Source organism: Apostichopus japonicus, chromosome 12 (assembly GCF_037975245.1).
Source record: "Apostichopus japonicus isolate 1M-3 chromosome 12, ASM3797524v1, whole genome shotgun sequence".
Taxonomy (NCBI): domain Eukaryota; kingdom Metazoa; phylum Echinodermata; class Holothuroidea; order Aspidochirotida; family Stichopodidae; genus Apostichopus; species Apostichopus japonicus.
In genome coordinates this window covers 20,926,642-20,936,747 of record NC_092572.1, presented here as the reverse complement: position 1 = coordinate 20,936,747, position 10,106 = coordinate 20,926,642, and the positions used below count along the sequence as shown (strand labels likewise).

The window sequence follows — 10,106 nt, the reverse complement described above, 5'->3', positions numbered from 1 at the left end:
GGAGTGCAGAAAACTCCGAGAATTTGTAGGGATTTTGGACCGAAAAAAATACATGTCAGAGAAAAGAATTTAATTAACGTTTCTATACGGAATGTATCTCAGGACCCTAGTGGGGTCCAGGGCCAAGCGTATTCAGATATTCCTTGTTCTCTCGTATAACTAAATTTGTGTGCAGAGAGAAATTACATTTTTACTTTCTCATCCTTAAGTTCGATTTTAATATATTCTGGTTCTCGGTTACACTGAAAGCAGGTGTCAGAAAGAGGAAGGTATAATTATTCCAAGCGTGTAAGCTGCAAGTAAATATCTCTTGTAGAAAGTTTATAGTGCTTATACCAGGGACGTGAGTTTAGTAGCCACATTTCCCCAGAGCATCAGTTCCACGTTGGAAGGCCTTACGTTGAAATGTCCACGCATTTAGAGTGTTGTCGTACAGGCCCCGCCTACTTACTGCGGGAACAGCGTGTGAACTCGGAGATCTGCTAAAGAAGCAATACTCCCTGAACGAAAAACGGAAACAAACGTCATGCATGCAAGACAGTCATATATTTGCGAATAACGGTAGATCACGGGTATATGGCCATCATGATGTTTGTCTACATTTATAGTAATGTATTACGTAATGCACCTTGGAAAGAGTGAGAGAGTCCTATCCTAGGTAGCTTCAATGCTAACCATTTATCCACTGAGTACGAGAGACAATAGAGCTGCAGTAGAAACCAAAAGGAATCCAACGTGACCAAGTATTGAGTAAGGTCTAACAAAGGAAGGGCTTTGTAGCCTGTACTGTAGTGCCTATGCCTATTACCAGTATTAAGTTCTCACTAATTATAAGGTCTAGGCTATTGTGTAAGTTAGACAAGGGTCTAACGTTAGGCTATCGTTAATTAGGCCATATGTAATATTTAACAGAAGGTAGTCTAGTTTATACTTTATAGGCTTAATTAGCCTTAAATAAATCCTTAAAGTACATTGCAAACTGTTATTGATGTTACTAGCAGTAGTACTAGTAGTAAGAGAGGGATCTAGTGCCATTCCGCAGTAGGTACTTTTTAAGAAAAAGTCGCCCAGGAGAGAACCTGGGCACGAAAAACCAAACTACCGAACGACTGATCCGCTCTCAACCCAGTCAACCTTGCATTGGGACAGTGATTGTGTGATCATCGTCGGGTGTGCATCACCATTGCCCTCGAAAGGGAACAGATGCTACACATGATCTTAGCCAAAAGGCCAAAAGGCCAAGAAGCCATAGGTACATACCACCATACCTTTCCTCCATAAATGTTCCGAGCCTTCTGCCAGGGCGGAAAGGCTTGAAACCTATGGCGAAAGGAACATTTTAGGAATGGATTTTACCTTGGTGTAGGATTGTATCGGTTAAACTTTCTTTGAATCATTTGGAAGGATACGTAGGTACACCGCCTTCATATGTGATGGTTCGCTGGATAGATTGCATTGTAGCTGGATAGACTGTATTGTAGTCAAGACAAGTTTGGGGAATTGATACACAGTCTTTTAATGTTCAGGTTGATTGATTAACAAACTGCCTCATGCTCTCATAAGGTAGCAGCATTTTCATAGTTTCACAAGAAAGGAACTTGGTGCGACGTCGGATGCATCGGATTTAACCAGATTCTAGACAAAATACGAATGAGATTAACGGATTTGGTACTATTAGTTTATTCAGCCATTTTGTAGAACAACAACTTCATGTGACCAGTCTGTCAAGTAGTATAACCTGCTAGGATCGATACTGGTGGCGCTATTAAGAATCATGCGGTAATAATTGTCAGTACACAACACTTGGCCTAGCCAAGATGTTGTTAGATCATTGAACATTGACATTTTACTTTCTTTCCACATAAAATAGTAATGTATAGCACTAAGCACACCAGTCACAGTCCCCACTAGTTCCATGTATTTCACAGTGTTACATATATTGAATTAATGTTCTCTTACAGACAGAGGACAGTATGACTGGAAAAAGCTTTGTGGAGGCATTCACTGCTAAATACCTGGAGGAGGAAGAGGAAAATGAAACAGACTTTGGTGCTGATTCTGGAATTGTTATACTCTGTCCAAAATCTAAACCTGGTGGTATGTTTTTTATAAAAATATGCTAGTCAAAATAAAGAAAATATGAAGACAATATTTAAAAACCATCAATTCCTTTCATCAAAGTTAAGCACTCATTTGCTAAACTTATATCCTAAATGGTCATTAATGAGATTTTTACCTCAAAGCAGTCCAAATATCTTTGAGAAAAAGCAAGAGGAGTTTGTGTGGTGGTGATGTGTGTTGTTTCTGTGTGTATCACACTGACACACTCTGTTGTGCTAGAGTTTTTTTATATATGGATTTGCTTTTAAAATACTTGTTTGAGAAATACACTCAAGTTTTCTGTACCTTTAATTATTTTCGTCTGTTCCCACTTCAGCAAATACCTTCCTAAGACAAGTCGTCCTTGATCATCAGAACATCACCTCTGCTGGTAAGGTAAAAGAAATCGCCGATAAGGTTCGGAATGTAACTGAGCTGGACCTCTCTGCTAACCCACTTGGATCCTGGAATGTGGTAAGAAAATTCATTCTTTCTATGAAATGCAGATGACGAGGAATAATTGCAGAGATTAGATGCGTGCACCTTGGTGACTGGAATATTACTTAATTTAAAAGGATTTTCTGGTGGCAAAACAATGTGAAACTTGTATTGAAGAGAAACAAATATTTCACACTGCTAGTTGAAATCCCCATCTCAATATCTTGACCCTAACTTGAGATATGGTTGATTGAATATAACCTATTTTGACTGGCTAAACCTTCAGCTACTCCAGGAAGTTCCATCACAGTAGGGGCTCTGTGATGTCCTGTGGGCAGATGCACTTCAAAAGCTTTTACTTCTAGCCTATTATAATCTGCCTGTTGATTTATATTTGAAACCTGATACATTTGGAATGTGCAATTTACTAAATATCATAAAGTCTGAAAGCTTCATATCGTTGCCTTAAAAAATACTATGAGAATGTTATTTTTGGTCTAAAAGTTCTGAAATTTTTCAGCAATTTTGCTAAGCAATCAACGACAGCCACCAGGTTATCCTTGAAGTGTCCCAGAAGTGTTGCTTGCTTTGTTACAAATTCGCATCAAAATGTCATTATAAATTTTGTTGTTTTAATTTACATATTTATATGCTTCATTCTAGGTGGAGTCAGTTATAAAATTCATGCCACGATTGGAATTTCTCAATCTGGCTTCTGCAGAGTTAGGTAGCTGCAGTGGAGCAGATTCTATCAGATGTACAAGACTGGGAAAAGAGAGAATTGAGGTTCTCATCCTCAATGCTACTAATTTATCTTGGCCTTCTGTTCTATCGGTCCTCGCAGGCTTCCCTAGGTATGATATTTGTTGCTGTCTTTCTAAACTGTTTCAATTCCTATCAGAACTGCAAATATCAGCAGCGAGAGAGGCACAAACATCTCAGAAAATTAAAAATGAAACTATTGAAAGAAAAAGATATATTAGCTAAGTACTGTAGTGTTGAAGTAATGCTTGCACTATGCAGACAGCTTTAAGCCCAGTCTCAAACCTAGAAGCAATGTCTAGGCTGCGGACATCTATTGTCTGCAAGCAAAATCACATTAGTTTAAATCTTCTTGCCCCTTTACCTTTTGAGAATACATTCAAAATGTATTTATTAGCACAATCTTGTAGCAAAAATTTAGACCTAACTAAAGAGTAAGACCCAAAAGCATATGGTCTAAATGTGCCTCGAATTGCACCATTTGATGTATAAACTTTAATTTATTTAGAGTCGGAGGATCCTTAGACATGAATGTCAGCTTCAATGATCCAAGAGCCACCCCACCCAAGGTACATGATCTCAAAATAATGTCTGACCTCATGTGATGTAATCTTGAAAAAGTTTGTTTTGGCTATGAACAGAACTGTTTTTTTTTTTATACATATAACAGCGTTAGAGAAGTACATCTGAGCCTCAATGAATTTTCATCCATCCCAACACCGTCTGATGGTGACCCCCGTTTTACCAGTGTCAAAAAGCTCTACTTCAACGACAACATGGTGACATCATGGTCGGAGATTGCCAAGCTGGGGCAATTATTTCCAAATGTTGAAAACCTCCTCCTGGTTAACAACCCTCTCTCCGGCCTAACAGAAGACATTGGTGGCCATTTTGCCTGTCTCAAACAGCTTAGTACTTTGGACACTAACTTGTCCTCATGGGAGGATATTGACAATTTCAACCACTTTCCTAAACTTACAGAGATTCAGCTGAGGGGAATTCCCCTCTTGAAGAAACTCAAGGAGAAAGAATCTCGTCAGCTGCTAGTTGCTAGGTTACCACATGTCACAAAATTAAATAACAGTCCCATCTCTGAACCAGAAAGAGAGGATGCTGAAAGGGCTTTCATACGGAAATTTATGGACTCAACGGAGAAACCCAAAAGGTAAATGTCTTAGTTTTGATTCCTGTAAAGTTACATTATTCATTGAATTTCTATTTGTTTAAAGACATGTACTATTTGGATACCTCTAAATCTAACTAAGTGAATGTTTGTTTGTGCTTGGCTGGATGGACTATTTCTAATATGTCAGTTGTCTGTAATCCAATACAGAAAGTTTTGTATCCCACTAATTGAATGTAATATACTCTTGTTACTGGCAAATTAATAAAGTTGATTCTAGTGCACTAAAGTAACAGGTTATTTTACGAGTTACGTTATCTTTTCTTCAATGGGATATATTCCTGTTTGCAGAAATACCATTTTCCTCTTAGGATAAATATAAAGTATTTTCAGCTCAATTGTCATGATGACATCATTTATCCCTGCTGTTGCCAGATACATCAATAAAAATGTTAAAAAAACACCAAGATCCCCAAACTTTGAAATATAAATATTGTTGTAAATGCAAAATGTTAAGAGGTTGTGTTTTGGGTTCCAATGTTTGCATCCAAGTTGGCGTACGTTTGTTCATTTCGTTAATTTTTGTTTATAATATTTGTTTTTTCACAACATATATACAACAAAAGTAGCGAATACAGAGAGTTATGGAATGTGATAGGAAGAATTAAGAAAAGAACTAAGAAAAAGAGAAGAAAGGAAGAAAAAGAAAAGAAGGAAAGAGGAACCTCAATCTCAGTATAAGTTGAAGTAAAATGTCTTTAATTTGTATTTAAACAAATTTCCTTCTTTCTCTTCATATTGCTCAGAGTTATGCTTTCTCTCTCATAGGTATGAAGAACTATCATCAGTTCACAAGAATGTCCACAGACTGGCACAGGTGGATATGACCGTGGTAACCAGTGCCACCGTCACCATCAAATATAAAGAGAAAACAGACAAGATGACTATTTCCACAGAGCAAACTTATCTGCAATTATTGAAAACCTTGGCCTCTCATTTTGGAGTGCGGCGCTCCAAGATCCGGTTACTCTACTGGAGCGTCAAGGGCGACTCTGAGATTGAGGTGCTTGACTCCCGTACCAACAGTCTACAGTGGTACAATATCCGAGACGGAGATGAAATAACCCTGGAAGATACAGACGAACAAAAAGTATGCAAATTATACATTTTATTTTCATATTTATCTGCTCATATTCATCTTCAATCCCAGCTCAGATTTGTCACTCCTGCATTCATATATGATTTAATCATTAAGTTGAAACACATGGAATCCTTGCCGAACTCGGCACAAAACACCTCGTGACGTAGCAAATATTGCTACAAATTAAGCACATTTCGCGCTAACTCTTTTCATAACTTTCTAAGTATAGCACTCAGACAACTCTTTTTTATGTCATTTTGAAGAATATTGTGTCCTCTTTACAATGATGTGTCGTAATTTATTATGCGTGTGAACTAAAGCCCCTACTCTTTAATCTGAAAAAGTAAAAACCACTTCGGAAAGCAGTGAACGTCTTCAAAATGTCCCTATCTCTTAATGCTTACATTGTGCTTGCTGGGAGTGTGCTTGCATAACCAATTTCATTCCTATGCCAAAGAAAAGTTCGTTGACTCGTTTCTCTAGTGATATAAAAATTCCACTTGATTGGTCAATTTTAAGGCTTGTACTTTTCACCAGCAAATCAATAGCATAGTAAGAAATTTGAGAAGTCCTCCTTTACGCTGCTAATCTAAACACAGCACAGTGTGCAGTGCTCTCACAGCAATTTCGGAGAGTGAAAACCGCAACACTTCCTGTGCGTGCATCATCATTTAATTCTCCGTCAACGGGCCGTTTATAGAGCAAAAGTTTCCATATGGGAACAAATTAAATGTGATTTATTCAAATATGTCACCATGCATTTGATACCTCAAAGTTTATGAAATTTTAGTAACAGAATACAGCATTTGGACTTTGAAAAAATGAGAGAAGAATCCCTGTATCCTGCTAATAAATTATATTCAGTCTCGTGTTCTTTGTAAAAGTTGTTCTTTAAAGTATAATAGAGAGATGTTTGTTTGTGATTGTTACAGCGCAAATCACCAACTCATACAACCTTTGCTGAAGCATTCTTTGCCAAGTACCCTGAAGAAGACGAGATGGACTGTGAGTCTTTAACTAGTCATACTTCTATCTTATTAATACCATCTTCATCTGAAGGGGGAGCAAGAGGAAAAGAAAAAGATAAAAAAAAAATTTGTACTGGGTTTTCTTTCCATTATCACTTATATTTTGTATTATTCATTTTTGCTTATAAAATTATACTTATAAGTTGACTATCTCTTGAAATCCTTTCCCTGCCCCTTTCTGGGTTGTATGGAATGAAACTGGGATGTAGTCCCAGTTTACACGGTATGGCTGCTGACTGGCACCCCTAGCAATGAAATAGCCAAGGGATGGATAGCTCAGTTGGTAGAGTGCTAGGTCTGTATCCAAGAGTTCACTGGTTGGAACCCCTTTCTAGCTATTAATTACTTTACCCTTTTCCCAAATTTTAAGCAGAATGCGGAGAGAGATTGCAATGGAATAATAAATGATACAATTCAATCATTGAGGATATTTAGATCATTACAGTTGGATAAGGCCTTATGTGTTCTGTGCAACCATGGTGATGGTTTATCGGGTCATAGTACCAAGTTTATCACACCTATAACCGTTACCAAGCAAATTCCATGGGTCGATGTCCTTAGTCATTATAAACTGTTTAAAAGCAGCCAAATTCATTTGTTACGGAGACATTTGGTGGATTTGGGTCGAAGCAATGTTTCCTCACAAACAGCTCAATTCATTCTTGTGGTGGTGATTTTATGATAATCATCAGCCATTGTCAATTGTATGTACATGGGAATGACAACATTGAATGAATCTTTTCAAACTTAAGCTTTTTTTTTAGCTTACATATCATTCCATGTTTGGACTTCAGACTGAAGTTTGTGCTTTCTTTTCAGCACACTGTGAAATAAAGCAAATTGTCCTCTCTCGCAAGCACATAATTGGAGCTGGTGATTGTCAGGAAATTGCTGATGAACTTCAGGATGTGACTGAGCTGGACGTATCACACAATGCCTTGTGTTGTTGGACTGAGGTAAGGGTGACTGATGTTGGTCCTATTGGAGAGTAAACTCATCTGCCTGCAACGCTGGTTTGTCAGGAATTTTCACATAGCTGTTGCCAAATCATTTTGAGTTGACGTAAAGTGACTTAAAACATCCTCTGTTGTTATCCAAAGATCAAAGTTGCTAATTTCACTTCAATAGCTGAATTTACTGTCAACATTTTTATGTACAGCAACACTAATCCATGGCTTGAGAAGAAGGCCATTCTTGGGATTTTGAGAAAGTGTTCTCTCTGAAGGAAAAGTGGTACGGGAATGTAACCTGCATTGATATTAGTTATCTGTAACATACATTGCCGAAAGTGTAGCCAAAAAGGCATTCTGTATAAAGCACAGTGCATTGTGTGTACATTGGGTTACAATTACATTGGGTTACAAAGTGTGTACAATTGGGTTCAAGAACGTAATTTGAATTGTGTTATTTCACTTTTATTCTCTTTTTTACATGTAGGTGGAGGAAATTATAAAATTTATGCCCAACTTGGTGCTTTTGAACCTCACCTCTGCTAATCTGAATGTTATCATTAATGAGGAAGAGGCAGCTAAACGAAAACAACAATTAAAGAGCATTAAAACTGCCATCCTCGACAGAACACTGTTGAAATGGTCGTTTCTGCTCTCGGCCCTTTCTGGTCTACCATGGTATGTTGCAAGTTACTGTTTTCTGTCTAAATACTGTCTATAAATACTGTCTGTAAATACTGTCTGTAAATATCAAACACAGAAAGTTGTATATTAATTTATCTTTTTTTTCTCCAAACTAGCCTTGAAGAGCTACATTTTGGTACTAATAACCTGGCATCCATTCCCATACCAGCTGATGGAACCTGTTTCACCAGTGTCAGAAAGTTCTACCTCAACAGAAACCTGCTCTCCAAGTGGTCAGAGATTGCTACATTGGGAAAATTGTTTCCAAGCATCGAAAGTCTACACCTAGCAAAAAACCCTCTCGCTGGCCTTACAGAAGACATTGGTAGACATTTTGCTTGTCTGAGGCAGCTCGACATTACAGATATAAACTTGTCGACTTGGGAAGAACTTGACAATCTAAACCATTTCCCCAAGTTGGAAGATGTTCAGCTGCAAGGCATTCCACTATTAGAAGAGCTTGATGAAAAGGAGTCTCGGGAGTTATTGATTGCTAGATTACCAAAGATAAGCAAGTTGAACAATAGCAGCATCAGCAAATCAGAAAGGGACTGTGCTGAACGGGCTTTCATTGAGAAGTACTCTGATATCCCTGAGAAACCAACTCGGTATGTTTCATTTCAAATTCAAATGTTTATTGCCTTTTTGAAGATTTAATGCAAATAGTACTAGTCCAAGTCTACTAAACTCTCATAGCACATTTACCTGGGCCAGACTACTTTGCATATGAGGATTGGGATAGAAGTCGTTATTTAGATAACTTTGTAACTGCAGTAAAAAGTTTGATGTGCTTTTTGCCATTGTATGCTAGTACTTTATGCCTCAACGCATTCCTATGGAATATTCCACCAGGTAGTAGCAACCAATGTACCGTCGCCCTCTTCCATCATTTCCTTCCCTGCCCTTTTTCCTCCAGTGAGGTAGACTGTAACTTTTACATTTTCTTGTTACTTCTGTAGGTATGATGAGTTGCTAGCCATTCACCATGTAGAAGCAAACTAGATACAGTGGAACTGGAGCCAAATCAGCATCAGCGCCAGTAGGAAGAGAACAATATTAGATTTTATTGATTCCTTGCCTGAAGGCTCAAGGAATCTATGCAATGGTGACTGCGTGTGTGTGGGTGTGTGTGTGTATGTGACGCCCTTGGCTCGTAATTGAATCATGGATTGAAGTCATACTTAGTATATTCGCCATACTGGGTAGAATAAACCTATAGTTAAGACCCGGATCTCTCAATCCCCACTGGCAGCATGGACCCAAAGCACCACCCCACCAAGCTACCTGTAAAACTGTGAGACGGAGAGAGGAAAAACAGTTTACCTTTATAGTTGTTATAACGTTAAGGCACATGTTAATCATGTTAATACCCATAACACTCTCCCCTCCTCTAGAGATGTCATTCCTGACATGTAAACATGTATGGTATGAAGAAATATAAAATTCAATGTAAGAAGAAACTAATGGTTAATAAAAGTTATTAAAGGCACTCTATACTGTTCTAATTTTTTTTAGCCTTGCTAATAACAAGCTGGAGATATAAACCTTACTAGTCATCTCACTACTAGAATCACCTTGGCACCCATACTATTGAATGTATACACGTTCGTGATATTACACAGGTATATATCAGCAGTAAATGAGTCTGCATACACAAATGTCTGGAGAGCACATCCCGGAACTTCTGCAGTACACTCCTGGATGTACTCATTGATGTTGGTCTCTTAGAGCATCCTTGATAACACATCGGCATCCTGCTTACTGTGCCCTGGTCGATACTTGATACCAAATCTGAATGAGGCAAGATCTGATACCCACCTCTGACCTGTTGCATTTAAACGTGCTGTCGTCATTAAGTGAGGGGATTATTATCTGTGTAG

General features: G+C 38.1%; 1 protein-coding gene across 1 annotated transcript; it reads left to right on the top strand.

Moving 5' to 3' along the window:
- Nucleotides 1-553: 553 nt before the first annotated feature.
- LOC139976739 (tubulin-specific chaperone cofactor E-like protein) lies at nucleotides 554-9,715 on the top strand. The gene is made up of 11 exons (XM_071985456.1): nucleotides 554-750; nucleotides 1,962-2,097; nucleotides 2,438-2,574; nucleotides 3,202-3,392; nucleotides 3,971-4,465; nucleotides 5,252-5,573; nucleotides 6,497-6,569; nucleotides 7,412-7,548; nucleotides 8,030-8,220; nucleotides 8,343-8,834; nucleotides 9,186-9,715. The coding sequence occupies exons 2-11, from the start codon at nucleotides 1,974-1,976 to the stop codon at nucleotides 9,226-9,228; spliced, it is 2,205 nt and encodes a 734-aa protein (XP_071841557.1). The 5' UTR covers nucleotides 554-750; nucleotides 1,962-1,973; the 3' UTR covers nucleotides 9,229-9,715.
- Nucleotides 9,716-10,106: the final 391 nt, after the last annotated feature.